The 23,745-nt window shown below is 43.2% G+C and overlaps 1 protein-coding gene across 1 annotated transcript; it reads left to right on the top strand.

The window, feature by feature from the left end:
* Nucleotides 1–5,690: 5,690 nt before the first annotated feature.
* cfap410 (cilia and flagella associated protein 410) lies at nt 5,691–22,882 on the top strand. Its single transcript, XM_028806191.2, has 7 exons — nt 5,691–5,854; nt 11,306–11,324; nt 13,632–13,678; nt 13,801–14,030; nt 17,522–17,699; nt 19,792–19,888; nt 22,153–22,882. Exons 1-7 carry the CDS (start codon nt 5,778–5,780, stop codon nt 22,297–22,299), a joined length of 795 nt encoding a protein of 264 aa, XP_028662024.1. The 5' UTR covers nt 5,691–5,777; the 3' UTR covers nt 22,300–22,882.
* Nucleotides 22,883–23,745: the final 863 nt, after the last annotated feature.

Genomic DNA, 23,745 nt, shown 5'->3' with positions numbered 1-23,745 from the left:
TCTGAGAGAGAGAGAGAGACGCAGCGGGCCGAGTGAAGGGGGCGGGGCCTTCCTCATTCACATGCCAGCCTCCATTTGAGTCGCTCTACCTCTTGCCACGTGTTGGAGCGCACCATGCCTCTGCTTAGCTAGCGAATGAGAGAACTACTTAACGGGTTTAGATCGGTGTTTTCTAGAATTTTCTTGAACACTCCGGTTGATTTTGCGACTTCTCTCCTCACGCTAAGAATCACAGTTCGCTCGCAGGAGTGATACGTTCGCACTAAACTGAGACAGAGGCTGCGGGCCGAGGGGAGGGGGAAGCGTGACATCAGGAGTGGGGAGTCAGTCTACCAATGCGTTTTGGAGTGTACCCTGTCTTCACCTAGCTACCAATACCCGTTTGCTTATTGATTTTTAAAGTTTGTCCCGTTTCACTACCATGTGGGTGAAGCCACAGGGGACGGCTTGGAAAAAGGAGCAAACATAACACAGATCTACAATCAGTGGAACAGCCACAAGCATCCTTACTGTAACTTGAGGTTGTGATAAATGCAGGGGTGCACTTACTTTTTCCCAATGCGAAATCTGCATTTTATGACTCTTAGAATTGTAAATCTTCAGACCCCCAGCACGTTCTGAAAGGGAATTCAAGCAAACAGGAGGCACCGTGTGGAGGGCTGCAACAAAGGGTCCGCATACTTCTGGGGAATCACAGATTTCAGGTTTTGACTTTTAATAAAATTGCACAATTTTCTTAAAGCGTGTCTTCAGTTGATCATTACAGGGACTTGAGTGGAGTCTGAAAGGCACAAACAGAGAATTTCTACAATTTCAAATGAAATCAACAGCACGATGAAGGGTGCAGAAGCTCACTTTGTGAATCCACTGAAGTCCACAAAACACCTCGCTGTGGTTCCTCCTCCACCCTCCACCGCCATCATTATTAAGGAGGACCACCTGACCGCAAAACGTCCATCTTCCTACCCTGGAAAATCTCAGCACGCAATCCTCATAAGCCTGTAAGACGACCGGGGGTCTCATTTATAAAGCACTGGCTCAACATGTGGAGATGTGACTTCCCACGCAAACGTCAGGATTTATAAAAGAAAACGAGACTGGCAGGACGTGCGTATATTTATGTCAGTTCTGACCCAACATTTCAGAGAAACTGGGGAAATGGCGACCCCCTCTGGTCCAGCAGGGCAATGCAGGCAAAGCAGCTGAACGATGACTCCCATGAGCAATAATTCATATCACGGGGCCATCGCGGACATGATAAACATATGACACCTCAAAAGTGATGAATATGACATGCTGACTATAATTCAGTTTCCATTTAAGGGGGCCAATGATGCGTATTTAAAAATTAACAAAAAATTCTTTGCATTTTATTTATTTATATCGGCTTCCTGTTGTCACTTTCAGTTGACTGGCCGACAGGTCAGGAATATCTCAGCCAAACTTCATAGCCGCTGTGTTGAAAGCCATTAACCGATCGGTGAGGCACTGTATCCTCTTCTCATATGTTGTGGGTGCACTTACGGTACATGAAACGTGACATGCTTTGCCAGCATAAAAAGTCAATCTGCCGCCGTGTCCGGTTCTCCTAATGTAATCGGAACGCGTTAATACATTCGTATTGCAATAAGGTCACCGGGCAAGAACGAACCTGCTTTTGTAACCGGGAGCAGAGACATTCCATTGACGCACAAGTCACATGTGATGCCAACATGAGACTGGCAAATGTGTCTCGGTGGTCTGGGTCAGCCCGTGGTTCATTTATTCTGAGGTGATGTACGAGCTTTGACAGACATGAAGGTGCTAGACGTGGTGATCGGCTTGTTGGTGAGGTGACTGGCTGAGCCCTCGGTGCTTCATATACAGGCCCGGTCTTAGGTATTATGGGGCCCTAGGCGAAAGGGGGGTCCAGGGGCTCCCTGAGGGGGGCGGAGCCCCCCTGGAATCAACTGTGAAATGCATGAAAATTAGACCAAGAAGTCGATCCGGGGCCCCCTGGACGCCGGGGCCCTAGGCGGTCACCTACTTCGCCTATGCCTAAGGCCGGGCCTGATTGGGACAAATAATGCTGTAGTATATTTAAGTATATATGACAATTGCTCACTCGGACAATTTGTTTTGGGGGCCCCCAAGAAGGCGGGGGCCCTAAGCTATAGCTTGTGTAGCTTATACGTAAATCCTGCACTGTTATAAATTGTAACAGCATTAGCGTCATCACATGTGCCAGGTTATAACGGCAACCCGCGCAGACGAAGGAGCCTTAGACTTTTCCCAGAGCAAAGAGGACAGGCGCTATATTGCGGTGTATGATTTTGCATTCTCAGTTGCGGAGCACAGGCAGATGCTTTTAAAGGCAGGGGGCGGAGTCTCGGTGTGTCAGGCGAGAGCGGCTCTATCGGCCAATGAAGTTCTGCAGCATTGTGATTGCATATACATGAGGTTGAGCAGGATGCTCCATATATGGATGTTTCAGGGCGGAGTTCAAGGCGCGCTCACATACTCATATTTACGAAGTGATTGTGATTTATAAAGGAGGGGAAATTGCGTAGAAATGTGTGTGCGCCAAGTTGTATACATCGGATTTTTTATTTATATTTTTAACCTGCATATATTTTTACGCTCAAATCCATACAGATTTTTATAAATAAGACCCTTGGAGCTAAAAGGGCAGTCAAACCAAACACATGTCGAAACCGAGGGAATAAAACCATTGGCAAAGCCTAATCACCAATTAAGGTCGGGGTGGGGGGGCGGTTTGATTATGAAAACTCAGAAACTAGAAAGTCAAGAGAGAGAAACTCGCACCACCGTAAATTTCAGTTTTCTCTCCAAATCCCAGAAACGAAGGTATTTAAGGGGTCCCGCTGATGACGTAAGACGTGGTCTGGACTGAAAGCATCAGGAACTGCGTGCTGGTAATGGGAATGCTAACGTGGCGAAGGCAAAACGAAACAACATTGCGCTGAAATAAACTATCACCTTGATTAGGAGCCATTCAAACGCAAAAGTAACTGTGCTGAAATGTCCAAGAATTAAAGAAGCCCCAATTCCCAAGTTTAATTCCGCTTGGAATCTAAAAAGATGCGCGTTAGTCAAGTGATCACCGCCTAACAGAGTGATTCCCAACCACTGTGCCGCATGGTGTACCGTGGAAAATGATCCAATTTCACTTAATTGGTCTGAAATTATCATTTATTTACTGCAAATAATTTGTCTTCGTTCGTCTATGCGACAGTGACAGGCAGAACAATTAAATACTCTTCCGCTAGGTGGCAGCAGATGGTTAATTAATCTGTGTATCTACCTATTGCCATTCAAGCAGTAGAATTAATGATGGTTCGGCTGTGACAGCAGTGATAGATAGATAGATAGATAGATAGATAGATAGATAGATAGATAGATAGATAGATAGATATGAAAGGCACTATAGATAGATAGATAGATAGATAGATAGATAGATAGATAGATAGATAGATAGATAGATAGATAGATAGATAGATAGATAGATAGATATGAAAGGCACTATATAATAGATAGATAGATAGATAGATAGATAGATAGATAGATAGATAGATAGATAGATATGAAAGGCACTATATAATAGATAGATAGATAGATAGATAGATAGATAGATAGATAGATAGATAGATATGAAAGGCACTATATAATAGATAGATAGATAGATAGATAGATAGATAGATAGATAGATAGATAGATATGAAAGGCACTATAGATAGATAGATAGATAGATAGATAGATAGATAGATAGATAGATATGAAAGGCACTATATAATAGATAGATAGATAGATAGATAGATAGATAGATAGATAGATAGATATGAAAGGCACTATATAATAGATAGATAGATAGATAGATAGATAGATAGATAGATAGATAGATAGATAGATATTAATTTTACCATAGTGGGCAGGATTAGATAGATAGATAGATAGATAGATAGATAGATAGATAGATAGATAGATAGATAGATAGATAGATAGATAGATAGATATGAAAGGCACTATATAATAGATAGATAGATAGATAGATAGATAGATAGATAGATATTAATTTTACCATAGTGGGCAGGATTAGATAGATAGATAGATAGATAGATAGATAGATAGATAGATAGATAGATATGAAAGGCACTATATAATAGATAGATATAGATAGATAGATATGAAAGGCGCTATATAATTAAATCACATGATCTGGGCGGCCAATTCTGATCACCAAAATAGGAAATTACACGACCAGGAAATGACTCATGCAGTAATTGAATTGTTTTTTAGGGCTGTATGGCGTGTGGCACCGTCTTGTTGAAACCACATGTCGTCCACATCCATATCTTGCAATTTAGGCACAGAAAGCTGGATTATCATGTCGCGATAGCGAGCACCATTAACTGTTATTGCCTTACCAGCCGCATTTTTGTTTAAGAATGGTCCGATGATGCCTCCAGCTCACAATCCGCACCAAACAGTTACACGTTGTGAATGCATTTGTTTCTCAACAACGCGTTGTTCTTTCATGTAGCGCTCCATTTTTAATAACCCTGAACTGTGAGCTGTCACGCTCTCTTTTTTTTTTCGTTGGCAACACTTTACCGCACAAATGGTGCCAAATTCAAACCTTGCGTGAATTTTGGGACACCCATTAGTACTAAATTAAATTACTTTTGTCATTCCAGCAGATGGCTTACTACATTGCACTTGTCATTCCAACAGATGGTGCATCAAAGACATTAATAATAATAATAATAATACTGTGGTGGGTTGGCACCCTGCCCGGGATTGGTTCCTGCCTTGTGCCCTGTGTTGGCTGGGATTGGCTCCAGAAGACCCCCGTGACCCTGTGTTCGGATTCAGCGGGTTGGAAAATGGATGGATGGATGGATAATAATAATACATTTTATTTATAATAATACATTTTATTTATATATCGCCTTTCCCATGCTCAAGGCACTTACAGAATATAATAAAGAACGGCAGCGTATACAGTATATAGCATTGTACAAACCAGATAAATAAATAAAGAAGATTAAGACATTAGCACAACTTTTATGAATAGCAAACAGAGACATAACATAACAGAGATGTATGTATTGCATGGTGCATTGTAAACGTTAATACGGAGGTCTACATTGATTACTTGGATTTCAACCCATTTTAGACCGATTCCATTTCATCTGAACTAGTGTGGTGCTGGGGTGTCACCCGTTGCATGGCTGCACTCAGGTCCTAATCTGGGATCCCGAGTTGGTTTGTCACGTGGTGGGTGCGGCAATGCGCTGTATCAGCGCCTGCTCCAAATCTCTCTCTCTCACTTAGAGTAATGGCACAGCTAGAGATCCCATAAACATGTAATTCCCCACTGCCTGGGTTATCTTCATTTAGGTTATAAAAAAGCAAATATATTCTGTGACATGGTTATGATCTGTGTGCTGAAATTAAGCGTAAATTCAAACAATTTCATTCACTGACTGGTGCCCTCATCGTCCTGTTCGCTCATCCAAATTCACTTCTAATAATAATGTAAACGGAACTAAATTTCAATTCCTCCGTAGTTTCCCCCGGGATCGTTTGTGAGAACACCTGCCCTGAAAGCATGGCATGGTAACAGTTGCCTAGAACGCCTCGCCTGCACGCCATCCCCCAAACGCCCGGGTGGCGTCGCTGATTGGCTCGCGAGCTCCGTCGCGTAGGTTGCTATGGTTGCGCTGTAAGGCGGGAGAGGAGGTGAGGGCATCCGAAACCAGAAAATCCGGTGCAAGATGAAACTCACCCGAAAGCTGGTGCTGGCGAGGGCCAAGGCCTCGGAGCTGGACAGCGTGAAGAAGCTGAACTGCTGGTAAGCGACCCGTGAGACGGAGGACGGCGGGCGTACATGGGACCGAGTGCTAGGAACTGGCAGGACTAGTGCGGGGGCACTTTGTTAAGGAAAGGCCGGGGCGTCGTGTAGGCCGCTGCTGAAAGACTGGCTTTCTGTGTTTAGGATGAAGACATTCATTTGCGAAGTCTGCGTCCGTTTTAGCAACCGCTGAACATGTTTGACAGGCCGAGCGGCGAATGGCATACGCGGTCAGTTTTAATTAAACGATAAGCGAGCGTTTGCGTCGGGTCGCATCTTTCTCGTTGGGGCTTTTTAGGACCGTGGAAGGTCCGATTAGGGCTGAGCCCTGCTCGATGGCTACCGCTGCTGCTTTTCATTCTGGCTGGTTATTTCTTTGGAGATCACTTCTTCTTTCGATTTGTCCCCCATTCGTTCTCAGCCTGCAAATATGGAAATGGACTGCCGTGTTTTGCTTCAGGATCAAACATTTCAGCTGTTAAAAGTGTATTCTCTCTTTTGGTACATCTTCATATGGAAGGGGGGCATTTTCAGGTTCACGTTGATGTGTTCAGCACATAATGAAATTCGTAGCTGCTTGCCTTCCAGACTAGTGACAGTAATGATGTACTGACAACAAGGTTCTCTCTCTCTGATATAGTAACAGGTTCTGGGTGCTGCCATGTTCCTCAGATGGTGGCAGTCTGCCTGAGAGGGCTGGAATACCTGAAGAAGCTGCCAATGAGCAGCAGGTCAGGGGGGCAAAGACACAGCAGTTACTTAGGACAGCACTTCAGTCGCATGTGTTTCTCGGTTGTTGAAGCCCATTGGCTCTGATGTGTTCCTGCTAGTGAGCTTCAGATTATACCCTGGACTTAGGGTGGCTCACAGAAAGTGGGGAGAATAGTGTGGCATACTAGGGGGCTCTGCCCCCGGGTTTGGTTAACCGGATATACAATTTAAAGAGATTGTTATTTTCATGGGAGTTCTTACATACTCTTTCAATTCTATGTTGCATCGCTTCTCCGTGATCATAAATATAAACCTGACCGAATTGTGCTTCAAAATTAAACTTGTCGTTGCTTTAATTGTTGCGGGACCACAGATTCTCATAATACTAATAATAATAATTCTTTATTTATCCGTCACATACATAGTTGTACTTGAATGTTAAGGGCCTTGCTCAAGGGCCAAGCAGAGTAGCATCTCTTTTGGCAGTGACGGGGATTCGAACCGGCAACCTTTGGGACCATAGCGTATGGCTCACTTATGGTCCACTATTGTGTTAATAATCTACATTTTGAGCATTGAATGATGCAAGTTTATTGTAGACTTGGACATTTTGCCTGTAGTGTTTGTGGATTTCACTTTCACCAAACAACAAAACTTTTAATTCTCGCAGATACACCTCTTCATTGGGAGGCAACGCTACTTTTCCCTGAAGTAGACGATCTACAAGTCTCCGACTTAAACTTTAAAGCCTTACAATATCTCCATACTTCTGTCATATCACCCATGTCCATATATTCAATCTCTTTTTGCTGTTCCATTATTTCACCGAGTAATAATTTCCATTTGTTTGTGCTAATGCAATCTTTACTTTCTTTTTTTTGATACTTTAGAATTTTACTACTTTAATATTTTTAACTTGCTGTGCATGTGTATGGCGCCAACATTTTTGAATGTCTTTATGAAGTTTTAGAACGTATTTAAAGCACTTTGATCTACATTTTTGTATGAAAATGTGCTATATAAATAAATGTTATTGTTGTTGTATAACATTTTTAAGAGCTGAGAGCACATGAAGTGTGTCTGCCAAAAGCATTCCAACAACTGAGAGGTTAGATGTCCGTGATCTTGTTTTAAATTGTTTGTAAGTCGGGCATGACGTGCAAAAGTCACCTTCTCATGAGTCTTGCTTCCAAAGGTTGTAAAGTCTAGTCTCGTGGGACGTCAAAGTGTCTTTCCGAGAAGATCACGTCTCGACACAAGATTTTTTTATTATAATAGAGAGATGTGTTGGTGAGGCGGAGCTGGGCAGCGTAGCGTGCATGAAAACACAAAGGGACAAGAAGCTCGGAGCAAGTGCCACTGCTGAAGATGCCAGCGATCTTTTTTAGGGCTACTCAGCAGCAATGGGTATTATGAGACTAATTCCATTCCTCCACAACCTCGGGTTCTTACGTATGGCACTTATGTATGTTCTCAAGAGAGAGGACTGGTTTAGCCGTAATGCAGGCAGACCCCTCTATCACACTCACAATGGCTTGCTTCGTCCTGCCATGTTAAACCTCAAGGCCATGACTTTTCAGGGGAAAAGGCAGTGTAATGAGCTCTAGGTCCAAGTCACAGAGGGATCTGCTCCTCGGGTGGCAGTGGACTGTGTGAGAGGATGGGAATTCCTGGAGAAGTCGGCCAAAAATTAGCCCTTGAGCAGCAGGTGGAGGTTGGGGGGTACAGACAGTGCAATAAGAAGAGCACTTTGATTAGACGTGTCTCTGGGCCACTGAAGCCCATTGGCAGGGCCGTTCTTAGCAATTTGGGGGCCCTACGTGTTTCAGAAATGTGCAGGCCCCGGATGGGGGGGGCCTAGCCCCCCCTAGTTCAGGAAGGTGTTCTAATAAAACGTCCAGAAAAGGCCTTAGATGACCAGTAGGCCTACATGTACGCTTGTGTGTATGCAGAGTGGTAAAATATTGATTTTGTTCTGGATCTGGTAAAGGCCGGTAATATTGGGATATTTCATGATTTTATGGGGATCTCTGAATGAATCTGAAACGAATCTCTAAAATTAACATTTGCTATAGTGCAAAGTTACGACGGCGTGACAATATTATTAGGGATTTAGGTGAAGATTGCAATTTGGATAATAAATTACCATTGTTAATAAGACTAAAAAATGCACTGAACTGAATTTCCTGGGACTGGCACAGATGGCTGCAGTGCCAGGGGCATGACAGGGTCCCCAGGCCCACAGCCCGACCAAAAAAATTGTAGGTCGGGATGCATAGTTCGCGTATGCCTAAGAACGTCCCTGCCATTGGCTTGTATGCGTTGCCACTGGTGAGCCTTTGGATTGGACCTTTGATTTGGATCAGCTTGCAGAAAGCTTAGGGGCCGGTGAGGGGTAGCGTGGCATATGGGTTGCCTCTGACCCCAGGTGATGGGTGGCTTGAAGGAAGGAACAAAGGGACAGGCAGCTAGGAGTGCGTGGCGCCGCTGAAGACCTGAGCAGCAGGCAAAAGCAGTGCGTAAGATGCCAACAGTCCTTTTTAGGGCCACTTGCTAGCAATCAACATTAAAAGGCTAATCCACTCCTCCGTCTCTCGCTCCCCTGGTCATTCCAGTATGTGTTTGGTAAAGCTGACTAAGTGACTCACTCACTCACGAGTTCTCATACAGTTACAATCCTGCAGTTTGGTTGGACATCTAGGGCTGTGGGTATCTGCTAAGAAGAGGGATTTTAAGGGATAAACCCCCCTCCCATAATATAATACCGAAACACCCCAAAATCTCAAAATTGCATTGACAGATTTGATTGAAGTTTGGTGACATTGTTAAAAAAAAAAAAAAGAATTGTCAATATTTATTAATATTATTCTATCTTACAAGCTCTGCCCAGGTCGTGTGTTTTATGCAAATGAAGGGCGGAGCAGAAGTAATTGGCACTCAAGTAGCACCACTAATCAATAGGGTGAGCAGATGACTGGAGATGGGGTGGCATCCTGAACAGGACAAAAAAAAAAGAGATGTGACGTCACTGTCAAGTGGAAGAGATGTGGATTAGCAGATAATCTGAAATCCGTAATATCATCACAGAATGACTTGGGCTGATTTGTGGACAATGACACTTGATGTCAGTAAATGTAAGGAATGACACATAGGAAGTGAAAATGTGAGGTTTGAATACACAATGGGCGTTCGGAAAATCGAGAGTACACCTTATGAGAAGGATTTAAGAGTCGTAGTGGACTCTTAAGCTATCAACTTCCTGACAGTGTTGAGAAGCCATTAAGAAGGTTAAAAATGTCAGGTTATATAGCGCCTTGATGTGTGGAGTACAAGTCACAGGAGGTTCTGCTCAAGCTTTATAACATACTGGTGAGGCCTCATCTGGAGTACTGGGTGCAGTTTGGGTGTCCAGGCTACAAAAAGAACATAGCAGCACTAGAGAAGGTCCAGAGAAGAAGCAACAAGGCTGATTCAGGGCTACAGAGGACGAGTGATGAGGAAAGATTAAAAGAGCTGAGCCTTAAGGAGATGAAGAGGAGACCTGACTGACTGAAGTGTTTAAAATTATGAAGGGAATTAGTCCAGTGAATCGAGACTGTTATTTTAAAATGAGTTCATCAAGAACACGAGGACACAGCTGGAAACTTAAGGGAAAATTTCACAGAAACATTAGGAAGTTTTTCTTTACACAAAGAACGATAGAAACTTGGAATAAGCGACCAAGTAGTGTGGACAGTAGGACTTTAGGGACTTTCAAAACTTGACTTGATGTTTTTTTGGAAGAAATAAGTGGATAGGACTGGCGAGCTTTGTTGGGCTAAATGGCCTGTTCTCGTCTAGAGTGTTCTAATGTACTGATGGAAAGAGAAAGTTCGCCAAAGCTCGGAAACATAAGCCACGGTCAGTTTAGGAAGATTTTTGAGAGAACAGCTGAACTTCAGTCCTGATTGCTCCATTGTGTTTGCCTATCACCGTTCAACAGGAAGTCGTCATAGATACCTGTGAAAAGTGGTCAGAAATTGAACTTCCAATGCAAAGCGAACAACGGTGTGCTGACCTCCTCATCGATACGACAAGTCAGAAGAGGAGAGTCAGTTCAAATCCCACATGCCTTTGTTGTGGGCCTGACTTTATAAATGTGATTCAGTTTAAAATGTGGGTGTGTTGTTATCGTAATTCAATGTAAAATGTTTCTTTTTTGTTGCATTATTTGATTATTTATTTCTGTATTATTATCAGTGCCACCTGTCAGTCAGCAGCCATTGCCACCCTCAAGTACAGATTTTTGGGAGGACGCCCTGTGCCGTGTTTTTGTCTGTTCATTTGGATTGTAACCCAAGCTCTCTTGCTCCACCTTCGATGTTCTCCATACAATTACAATACAATACAATTTATTTTTAGTGTAGCCCAAAATCACACAAGAAGTGCCGCAATGGACTTTAACAGGCCCTGCCTTTTGACAGCCTTGACTCTCTCAAGAAGACAAGAAAACCCCCCAAAAAAATCCTTGTAGGGAAAAAATGGAAGAAACCTCCGGAAAGGCGGTTCAAAGAGACACCTCTTTCCAGGTAGGTTGGGCATGCAGTGGGGGGTCAAAAAGAAAGGGGATCAATACAACACAATACACAGAACACAAGTAATCCTCAATACAATATACAAACATACATATTACATGATGATATCACATAATGGGATACCACCTCTGCCTAATGTTTAACGTTTCTCTTGTTTTTTTTATAGGGGCTGCAATCTCACTGATGTAAGTATCCCGTCTTCTTTGGCTCATTTGGTTTTTCTACCTTTGAAGTGTTTAAATGCTCTTCTTTAGTTGAGCGGCCCTCTGGGGGAAATTTGGGATCCAGAAAAGTCTTGTGCAGGTTTTTGTGTGACGAAGATGAAGGACATCACCATTGAACTCAAAGTAAAAAATAAAAATGTAATGTAGTGTAAAAGTAGCCTGCATGGTATGGGCGTTCAGATTTAAGAGCCCCACAAAGTAAACGATTCTGACGATGCAGGGTTAAGCACAAGAAAATGTTTATGTTATGCGATATGTTTGTTGGTGCATACACCCCACACGTGGGAAGACTGAACAGATTCACCAATACGGTGGCGTAGCTGGCCCCCAATCCCCCCAGACACAACTACACCACACACTCCTGTCTTCACATACAAGATCTTATTTGTTCATTTTTTATCTCCACCATAACACAATCATCAGAACAACTCTTTTTTTTTCCTCCTTCCACACTTCCCCTGAACCGTCATCCATACTTCCTCCTAACAGATTCCTTGTGCTCATTGCACACTGGAAACACTTCCAGGTCAGGCGGATGTCTGTTAAAGAGGTCATATCAGTCCCTTGTAGCTCTTCTGGCGGCCCCCTAGAACCCCAACATGGCTGTCCCATAAGACTACAATTCCCAGCCTGCCTTGCGGTGAGGTACTGCCACCTCATGTACAGGGAAGGATATCACTTTGGGTAGCAGACAGCTCTTGTCCTTCTGTTGCGGCTTCCTTTTCTAACTGAAAGCCAACCTTCATCCTGACTGGGATGCCCGTCACTCCCCCACGACACCCACAAAGGAATCAGTCAATTATTTTGTGTTTTGGAAGGAAATAATGAACTGCGAAATAAAGAATAGGGGCCTCTGGGTACTCTGGTTTAATTATCACAACAATTAAAGAAAAAAGAAGATTGCAGGCAGCAAAGAGAACAGAAAAGAAAAGAAATGGCTCCATCGTCCAGTATATTGGTACCTCGGCTTCAGTTGGAGTGCATGTGGGACGGGGTCCATCTCCTCTAGAGACTGGCTCTGGAATGAATGGTGACTTCCAGGTTTGGCTCCATTTATATGGCCAATGGAGCGGAGGAGGTGGGGTTTCTGGGCTTTTCCCGGAAGTGAGGTCACTGCTCCTCCCATGCCTGAAGGGAAGTGGAGAACACTTGAACAACCGAGTGTCCCTAATCTCTCAAATGTAGCCCCGAAGGCACGTGCTGGACGATGTTTAATTATTTGTAATAAGTTTAGATCAATTTGCAGGGTTTGTTTTCAGTTTCGTTTTCTGATGAGCAGAATCAAAAAGGCCCAATTAAATCCCTTGGGATTCAGTATTGTAACACAGTAAAATGTCCAGTAAAGTTCAACAAAGTGAATGATTTTTTTATAGGCACTGGCAGTGTTTACCCATCATGCTTTTCATTTTGGATGTACTCTTCATTTGTGTAATTCAGATATGTATTTTTTGTTGGTTTGCTGTGGCAAATGTAAGGGCAGCACATGAGGTGGTCTTATAGACAGAGTTGAGCCCACTCGTATCTCGCACCATCTTAATTAAATATACATCTGTTATATCTCAGCTGAGGTTTCTTCTCCACCTGGAGTTCAAAGTCTCTTTTTTTTTTGTTTAATTTTGAGTGAGTGTGGTATGTTAACGATACTTTTCTTTATTGTCTGCTTTGTTTTCTATGCCTGTGTTGTGTTCCATGTGTTTTGTGGGTGGTCCCTCCAAGAGGCAGGACCACCTGCCAAATCTGCCATCCACCCTATAATTCACAGTTACTGGCAGTTCATTTTGCATGTGTTTTGGGAGTTTTACTGAGTTACTGTGTTTCTCTGTGCTTATTGTGAATTATCGGATTTTCAACTTGTATGGTTCTGTCTTGTGACTACTCTTTGGATTCTTGTTTTGGGAATCTGAGTTTACATTGGATTGCTTTATTGTTTTAGGCAACTCCATTTTCTGTCTTTGTGTTCTATGAAGCTGTTCTTGTTGACCATTTTTGTGAGAATAAACCTTTTATTTTATAAAGATTGTTCGTGTCCCTTTTTGTATCTAGCCAGGGTTTTTGACAGGATTTCCCCCTCTAGTGGTCATTTATTGGAAGTGTTTTTAGAACTTTTGTGGCCCTTTAGTACTTCGAGACTCCACGTCATAACAACATAAAAGTAGATGCATGCAAACTGTAAAATGTCTTGTATGTTATAAATGAAAATGAACAAAACAAACATGAGTAGAAACAGTACGTTATTTTATCGATATACATTCTTTTTTCTTTCCCCAGATATCGATTTTCAACGAAATACCAAACATCGAGGTTCTGACCTTAAGGTAATCATCGTAGTTCTGTTCACAGATCACACAGTGGAGACATTTTTACTGTCCTGACACGATTCTGCATTATTATTTTTTTTTTTTTTTGTAATCAATTTTTTTTATTGTGTTTGTTTCAGTGCAAATAGGGTCGCTTCACTGCAGCCCATCCTCCATTGTCACCATTTGGCGGAGCTCTACCTGAGGAAGAACCAAATAGAAAACATTGCAGAGGTGCATCACCTGAAGGCGCTGCCCCATCTGCGCGTCCTGTGGCTGGCGGAAAACCCGTGTTGTGGAGAAGACCTCCATAAATACCGCATGACTGTGCTACGTAACCTGCCTGGTCTGCAGAAGCTCGACAATCAAGGTGGCTACTGAGTTTGACTTACATTTTTTTTGTTATATAGTGCGTTTCAAAAGATTACGTCATAATAGGGTACATTTGGAGGGCTAGACGTAAATGGGGTCTGGTTTGGAGCCTCAGAGGTCCTCATAACAATGAAGTGTTTAGAATAATGTGAGTCAGAAGTTTGGCCAAACATCCACGTCTGTTCCTAATATTCATAAGCCGGGTTCTGTTTGTCCGCAGTAACCCTATCATTGTCATTCCCATTAGCGAAAATAAAATGAAACATGTCGTTAACAAGAAAATAATCATTTCATAAACTAAAAGAAAAAATGTCTGAAAACTCAAATTAAATGACAATGAGAACATGAAAAATAATGAAATATGACTTCAAACCAGAATGGTGGCCAATTATAGAGGCCTCTTGGTGCTGCAAATGTTGAGTTGAAGCCCCTTGATTATGGGAAAGGCCCTATATAAATAAAATGCATTCTTCTTATTATTAACGAGATTGTCAGAGTTCTCTCCCTGACTCCTATACTCGTCCCCATTGTCAATACGCCCGTTCAGTGCAGAACCATCAGAGAATTTCTGCAAGTGACATTGAGACCTGCTGTTACATTTCTAGTCGGCAGGGTGAAGAGAAAAGCAACCACAGTAACCGCTATTTCTTTAAAATAACAATCATCTCTCAGATAATAAATAGAAGGACCCCCATGAGAGAAGGTGGGCTTAATATTAAAGCAAAACACAAAACATACCGAGCAGGGCCACCATTCCCTTCACGTTTCTATGGACCACCAATTAAACAGGCAGTCGTGTAGTTCAATGTACTTCATTTACAAACAGCTCCAGGAATGAAATGGAGGTAAATAGGAGAGGTCCGTGTCATTGTGGTGGGTATCTGTTATAATAAGTTTGTTATAATATTAAGTTTAATGTCACTGTCTCTGTGCAGACATTTTAAATCTGTTTTTCTTTTCTTTGTACATGCATAGCTGAGCCAGATTTAGTACAAAGGGGCTCCGCATTTAGAATTGCTGGGCCAAGCATAGGACAAGATAGACTAAGACAGCTGGAAGAATGTATAGTCAGCCTAAAGACAGATGTATACTATTTTGTCCCCTGTTAAAAGTCAGCACAAAATTTTCTTCCCTTGTTTGGAACCTAAGTAAGGGCCTACACGTGGAGAAACCAGTATAAAAGACTTGGACAGCAGCCAAACACTTTGAAGCCGACGGACGGGTGGGTGATAACGTCATCTGTCCTGAAAAGCCTTCCATCGCAGCGACAAAAAATGGCAGACTATATACACTGAGTTCCCACCTGGGTAATTGTCTGGCTTTGGCTTCCTTCGTCTGTAATGCCGCGTAAATCGTCATTAAAGAAAGCTAAGTTATTTTCTCTTATGTGATTTCTTACCGCCATATCACTATGGGAGGGACATCGCCTTTTAATATCATATCTATATAGTTTTAGGTTACTTAAAACGCCGCAATTACAAAAGAACGTATTCCAACTAGGGATGTATCGCCCCCTACAGGAAACAGTATCCAGAGGGGTTTTTCTGAATAGCTGAAAACTAATGGTGTATTTTAAAAGTAGAACATACAATATGAATGTCTGTAAATACCGAAGTCCAGCTGAACGTAGTTGCCAGGCCTGGTATCTGATCTACAAGAGTTTGGTTGTTCCTACAACTTTCCGTTTTTCTTCTCACACCCTCAGCCTGCCCCACATATCTTTGTATGTTGCTGTTAGAGTTCCGGCTCTTGTGCGTTTTTTCTTTTTAAAGTATTATTTTTATATGACGTGTTGCTGCTGAGGCAAGTGCATATTTCTGTCTGCCTAGCTGCTGTCACACACAGAAACTGGAATGACAGCCATGATGCAGTTGAAGAAGATCTTGAAAACACAAGATAAAAACACAACGTTTACCTCCATATTGGGGGGTCCACATTAGTGACAAGCTGGAATCAGAACTCAGAGGGCCAATATAAATAAGGGCAGGGCAGGCTCTTTCTTCCTTAGGAGACTGTGTTCCTTTAACTTGAGCAGTGACATCCTTTCCATGGTTTACAACTCTGTGATGGCCGATGTGGTGGGCAGGGCTGGTAACGTCACTTCAAGAGAGGCCCACCAACTCCACAAGCTAATTAAAAGGGCAGGCTCAGGTATAGGATACACTCTGGACCCCCTGTAGCAAAGAGGATAGTTAAGACAAAACTGAGTGCCATTAGGAACAACGCTGCATATCCTCTCTCTGACAAACCAACACTGGAGACTTTCAGGTCACACATCATTCAGCAAAAGTGTGTCAAGAAACACAACTGGTGGACATTTACACCAACAGCAATACACATATATAGCGCCTGACTGGGACTGCCAAGGCAGATGCTTTCTTCCTTTTTAGTCATTCTGATGTGTGTGCAGACCACAGTGTTGTGTTTGTTTGTGTGTGTGTGTATACTGTATGTATGTGTGAGTGTATATATATTTTGAGTGGGATGCCTCCATAGTGGATGGACCAGGGGTGGAGAGCGTGCTCAGGGTATTATCTCTCCTTGAGAGAGAGATGACAGCCCCCTGCGTTGCAGCAGTGCCCCAGATTCTAACAGGGCGCCATGGGAGTTGTAGTTCGGCACAGCCCTGTTGAGTCCTGGGGGTGCGGCATTGGCCCTACTACGCTAGGCTTCCACCTCACCTGGCAGTATTTCCGGATCGTGCTAATGGGCCACCAGAAGTGCACCCAGGTGCGTTATAAAAGGAGCCCACTGCCACTGCACCAGGAGCCAGAGTCGGGAGGAAGGGAGACGAAGCACGCTAGGAGCAATGGAGGCAAAAAAAGAGAAGGCAAAGTGCTTGCTGCTTTTATTTGTGCTTGTGTAACTGTGCTGCATTTGGTGGGAAACGATTTGGGAAGCAGTTCCCACAGGAAAATAAAAAAAAACGTGTGTGTGGCTGAACTTGTCTTGCATATATAATAGATAGATAGGAAAGGCACTAGATTATAAAGTTCTATCTGTTTGTCTAAGGTGCTCGCTGCAAACCCCCTTTTGAAATTTGTGTCTTCGAACATCTCATCATTCTGTGTCATTTGCTGCCATATCTACTCTGCATCTTGTCATTATTAGTGTGCAGTTATAACGTGAACAGTTGAATTAATGGGAAAACAAGAAAACAGAGTTTAGAACTTAAGCTTCTGTCAATAATTCCAAATATTTCTAAATTTCTTATGAATGTAAATCTCACACTATTGCCCTTTTATTCAGGTCCAGTTAATTAAAAACTAAAACCAATTAGAGGAGTAAAAAAAATGATTGACTGGTTGGGCAAACTGAGGGGCACAGAAGCCTGCTGCCACATCAGGGTGTTGGGATTGGAATCGGAAACCACCACACTCGACATTGGGGATTTCGTTTTATTTTTCCTACTTTATGTATTTTTGTCCCAAGACCAAAAGCAGTTTGACTCTGAAGTGACGCCATCTGTCTGTCTGTTTGGCCCAACAGCAGTTACTGAAGAAGAGTTGGCTCAGGCTCTGGAGGAAGGCGAGGAGATCACAGTGCCTCCTGTCTCCTGTGCCCCTGAGAAACCCGAAGAGTCGGTGAGTAACGGAGATCACGTCCAGAAGGAGCGGCCGGCTGAGGCGGAGATGGACCCACTGCACTTCAGTATGGAGGAGACCAAGTGAGTGAGTGTGCCTTGATGGCAGCAGGTTTGGTTTTCTGTCATGTCGGTGCACCCTACGATCACAAAGCCATTTTACTTTCAGGTGAAGGCATCTGCCTTTTGTGTTTGGGCCAACTTAGTGTGCCCACATGGCAGCTTTGCCCATACATGTAGCTGTAGGTGCTGTTGCCCCGTCATTTTTGCACGACTGTCATGTATAATTGAAACTCGGAAAGGCAAGCCAGATGTCCATCTATGTGCAAAAATCGCTGAATTATGCACAGTATGTAAGATAACATCTATTGTCCTGTTTACAGCCTAAAAAGTGATTGAAATTATTCAGCGCAGCATCAACATTGCAACGTACGACCAACAGTGCAGGGTCAGGTTAGGGTTTGTAGAGATATGTGTCCCCTGAAGGGGACAAATGCATTGGTACAACGCCTCTGGTTGTATAAAAATACTTTATTCCCGTGCCTCGCCTCTTATTACTATGGGTAAGTAAGCTCTTTATAAAATACTTAAAACATCCCAAACAATTACTTCACAATCTCCTTAAAATTTCCTATATTATAAATTAAACCGTCTAAAATTTACATAAAAAATTATCAAATATTTAAATATGCATAATAAAGACAATAATATTTTTTTTCTAAAAAACTTCCTATGAGATCTAAAACAACAAGTAATCAAATCGGGATAAAATAAAGTATATAAAAAAGCCGTAAATTTACATTAAGAAAAGGGAAAATAATACTAAAACACCTAAAACTAACTAGCGCTCTAAGGGTTTAAAAATCTTAAAATCAGGGTTTAAAAGGGTTATTAACCTCAGGGACTAAAAAAGGAAGAACAAAATCCATGGTGTCAGGGGTTCAATTTCAGTATGGGATTGTGGGTTCGGGTGGCACAGTGGTGCAGTGGGTAGCGCTGCTGCCTCGCAGTTGGGAGACCTGGGGACCCGGGTTCGCCTCCCGGGTCCTCCCTGCGTGGAGTTTGCATGTTCTCCCCGTGTCTGCGTGGGTTTCCTCCCACAGTCCAAAGACATGCAGGTTAGGTGGATTGGCGATTCTAAATTGGCCCTAGTGTGTGCTTGGTGTGTGGGTGTGTTTGTGTGTGTCCTGCGGTGGGTTGGCACCCTGCCCGGGATTGGTTCCTGCCTTGTGCCCTGTGTTGGCTGGGATTGGCTCCAGCAGACCCCCGTGACCCTGTGTTTGGATTCAGCGGGTTGGAAAATGGATGGATGGATGGATTGTGGGTTCTGTTCCTATTATTTCAAAATCCAAAGCGGTTCAACTTTCAAGAGAAAAAAAGCCTGTCGGGTTTATTTCATTATGGAATTACTTTGATGATGCGGCCAACCAGCTGTCAGGTGCGGTCATTATAACGCATTTGAGTGAGTGGGAATGATGACGGTGAAACGCTTAACTCTTTTAAAAAGCAGCAAATGTAGCTCTGATGAAGGAACGAAGGCAGGCTTCACATTCATCCTCCATTTGTTATGGACATGGGTAGAGTTGTCCATCCAGCCCCCTGTCCATTTTCCAGTTTGGGGACACTGGGAGTCGAGTCGGTGTTCCTATCCCAGCAGCACTGGGTGTGTGAGACAGGATCCAGCCTGGGAAGGGGCACCACCTTCGCCCACATCCATCTACAACCCTGACAAACTTATCAATCCGTATGTTCATTTAAAAATGAAGTGTTTGTCTGGCCAGCGTGGACACTTTCATTTGTGTGGATTGACTCCTGATGCTTTGAAGTATGAGGAGCGTTTCTCTGGTGATTCGATATGTGTGTTATGTGTGAACTGAAGCGCCGAATTGCAGAGACTTGCCATCAATGGCACTACTAATACAGTGCCCTGCATTCATGAAAACCCTAAAGTTCACCCCTTCATTGGAGTCTGAAAGCCAGTGCAGCATTTGTTGGTATAACATCATGGTGAAGGCACAAATGACATGTATCTGACAGGCACAGGACTGAGCGCAGTTCAAATTGGAGACTCACTGGTCCTGCTGAGGTCCCCAAAGATGAAATGTTTATATCTGCAGTTCTTTACTATCCTATCCTAAATCCTAAATGTTCTTCCTTTTTTTTTTATTTGTTTCAGCAAAATCCGAGAGGAACTTGGAATGAAGCCTTTAAGCCGAGAAAAATTCCCTTCCATTACATCCCCCAGGGAGACAGGATCTGTGACCAAGAAGCAGGTGTGTGTGTGTTCATGGACTTTAGCCTCCTGCTGTGTTCTGGGGCAGTTAGTATTGGCATGTTGGCCTTGACACCCTCTAACCGTGCCTCTCCCAATGCCACCTGGGGCACTAAGTCTATTCTGTCCATCAGCTTTGTCAATTTGGGTATTGATTTAAAATGATGGGCATTTAGGTGAAGGTCCATTGTGGGTGTCATCTTGCATAGCTAGGACAGCATAGATATGGCAGCTGCTCAGGTTTTAAATCCAAGAAGGCAGAAGGGGTGGGTGTTGAATATTCATTTACAGAAGTTAAGAATGCTACCACCCAAGCACCAGTGCCCATACAGTGGTGTGAAAAACTATTTGCCCCCTTCCTGATTTCTTATTCTTTTGCATGTTTGTCACACAAAATGTTTCTGATCATCAAAACACATTTAACCATTAGTCAAATATAACACAAGTAAACGCAAAATGCAGTTTGTAAATGGTGGTTTTTATTATTTAGGGAGAAAAAAAAATCCAAACCTACATGGCCCTGTGTGAAAAAGTAATTGCCCCCTGAACCTAATAACTGGTTGGGCCACCCTTAGCAGCAATAACTGCAATCAAGCGTTTGCGATAACTTGCAATGAGTCTTTTACAGCGCTCTGGAGGAATTTTGGCCCACTCATCTTTGCAAAATTGTTGTAATTCAGCTTTATTTGAGGGTTTTCTAGCATGAACCGCCTTTTTAAGGTCATGCCATAGCATCTCAATTGGATTCAGGTGAGGACTTTGACTAGGCCACTCCAAAGTCTTCATTTTGTTTTTCTTCAGCCATTCAGAGGTGGATTTGCTGGTGTGTTTTGGGTCATTGTCCTGTTGCAGCACCCAAGATCGCTTCAGCTTGAGTTGACGAACAGATGGCCGGACATTCTCCTTCAGGATTTTTTAGTAGACAGTAGAATTCATGGTTCCATCTATCACAGCAAGCCTTCCAGGTCCTGAAGCAGCAAAACAACCCCAGACCATCACAGTACCACCACCATATTTTACTGTTGGTATGATGTTCTTTTTCTGAAATGCTGTGTTCCTTTTACGCCAGATGTAACGGGACATTTGCCTTCCAAAAAGTTCAACTTTTGACTCATCAGTCCACAAGGTATTTTCCCAAAAGTCTTGGCAATCATTGAGATGTTTCTTAGCAAAATTGAGACGAGCCCTAATGTTCTTTTTGCTTAACAGTGGTTTGCGTCTTGGAAATCTGCCATGCAGGCCGTTTTTGCCCAGTCTCTTTCTTATGGTGGAGTCGTGAACACTGACCTTAATTGAGGCAAGTGAGGCCTGCAGTTCTTTAGACGTTGTCCTGGGGTCTTTTGTGACCTCTCGGATGAGTCGTCTCTGCGCTCTTGGGGTAATTTTGGTCGGCCGGCCACTCCTGGGAAGGTTCACCACTGTTCCATGTTTTTGCCATTTGTGGATAATGGCTCTCACTGTGGTTCGCTGGAGTCCCAAAGCTTTAGAAATGGCTTTATAACCTTTACCAGACTGATAGATCTCAATTACTTCTGTTCTCATTTGTTCCTGAATTTCTTTGGATCTTGGCATGATGTCTAGCTTTTGAGGTGCTTTTGGTCTACTTCTCTGTGTCAGGCAGCTCCTATTTAAGTGATTTCTTGATTGAAACAGGTGTGGCAGTAATCAGGCCTGGGGGTGGCTATGGAAATTGAACTCAGGTGTGATACACCACAGTTAGGTTATTTTTTAACAAGGGGGCAATTACTTTTTCACACAGGGCCATGTAGGTTTGGATTTTTTTTCTCCCTAAATAATAAAAACTACCATTTAAAAACTGCATTTTGTGTTTACTTGTGTTATATTTGACTAATGGTTAAATGTGTTTGATGATCAGAAACATTTTGTGTGACAAACATGCAAAAGAATAAGAAATCAGGAAGGGGGCAAATAGTTTTTCACACCACTGTAAATGTCACTGACCCTGGCATTATGGTTGTTGGTGTTATTAGTAACATTGATGTGTCCAGGATGGACAAATGTCAGTGGGCAACACTTCCAATGGAGGCATTCACGTCACATGTCAAGCCCTTTCTCCACCACAGGCAGCTGTCCATGACCCTTAAGTTACTATATGATCCTCTTCTTATTATTTACACCTTCTCGCCTGAGAAATTTCTCAAATGCACTGCCGTCCTCTTCGTCGTGTCTTCTTGTACTAACCGTGGAGACTTTTGCCATACTTGTTACAGACCAGGCTCACTCATGCTTGTCTTCTTCCAACAGAACCACATTTTGCAGGCAGTGCTGCTGCTGCTGAAAGAGTTGGACTATGAAGAGCTACAAGTGGTGCAGAAAACCACAGAAGGCCTCCTGGAGCCAACGTGTACGAGAGAGGCTTCACAGCAGACGGCACAGATCCTCGAGCAGTGAGGAGGAGGTAGAGTAGTTCTTGGACCCCATTACTCCAGCGCCTGCCTTACCAGGACAGCTTATGTGCTAAGTTGGTGTGGACAGAGTGGGCCAACAGCACTTTGTCACCTTCTACCCCCTTCATTGCAACTGGTCAGCTTTTCTTGCCCTTCTGCTAGTCAAAGGCCTGCAATAAATTTCAAAAAGGAACCAATTTAGTGGGACGGCTCCTGACTTACCAGCTCTGTTTTACTTGATGTGATCATTTTGTGGGTTAATACCCCTAAAGACACATAATTTGGACAAACACAAGCACTAAGATGCAGGTCCATGCTGAAGAGGCAAATGTGGGACTCTGAGAATGGCTGGCATCTCCTGCATCAGGAGTGGACCTGAAGATGCAAATGAGCAGGAGGTCACGCTCCAGCATGGCTGACTGGTGGGCTTTGCACAGCTTGGGCTGCGTAGGTGATTCCATCCATGCTGATTTATTTTGAAGTGGCTAATTTCTCTTTTTGGATGCTCTTCATGTGATGTTTGCCTTCCCTTGATGTGTCTCTTCTGATTGGTGAGGAGACGGTTGAATATCTAAGATGACACCAAAAAATTCAGGTGGTGATGTTAATAAAATAAAGTGTAAGAATGTAAATTCAGAAACACAGCTGGTGGCATTTGACAGGGGGTGGGCACCTTTATAGTGTTGAGCACTGGAATCCAAAACAACTGCCTGAAAATACACCAAGTTTGTGAGCTCCTGTTTGAGTTTCCTGCAGGGATGGTGGTTAGTGTTACATTAGCTGGCCGAGTAAACCAAAGCTTGAGGTTGGCATCTTGGACATGTCGGCTCAAGCAGGCCTGGATGGACCGGTCATTGTGCTGCTGCCCCTCACGTCCAGCCCAGTGTGCAAAAGAGACTATGAGCAGAGATCCTTCACGATGGGGACTGCACCTTTAGTGGAAATTGGAAGATCTCCAATTTTGGGTTCATCTGATAGACTATGCTGACATTACAAGTGATGTGCTTACAGTGACCAGTGTGTCTTGAAGTGGGAAACCATGACACCACCTACTTGTGGGGGTCTAACCAGGTCCAAACCTCTTCTACGAAGAAGCAATAATCTGCAAGGAATAATCCAAACATATACATTCACTACCACATAAACAGGGTTGTGAAAAAGTATTTGACCCCTTCCTGCTACCCTCAGCTCTAATGTCTTCAGACCTTTAGACAAAATAAGTTTAGTAGAGAAAGGCAAGCAGCGTGAACACACAATTCAGATTTTAAATCATTATTCACCTTATAGAAGCAATAAAGTAAGCCAACACTCCATGTGAAAAAGTAATTGCCTCCCTACGTTCAATACATGCTTGCAGCAACTTTGGCAATAGTAATCACAACTAAATGCTTCCTGGCATTTGATGTCAGTCTCTCACATTCTTGTTTTGCAGAACTTCTTTATTTTGGAC

Source organism: Erpetoichthys calabaricus, chromosome 8 (genome assembly GCF_900747795.2).
Source record: "Erpetoichthys calabaricus chromosome 8, fErpCal1.3, whole genome shotgun sequence".
Taxonomy (NCBI): Eukaryota; Metazoa; Chordata; class Cladistia; order Polypteriformes; family Polypteridae; genus Erpetoichthys; species Erpetoichthys calabaricus.
This window is presented reverse-complemented; position numbering and strand designations above follow the sequence as displayed.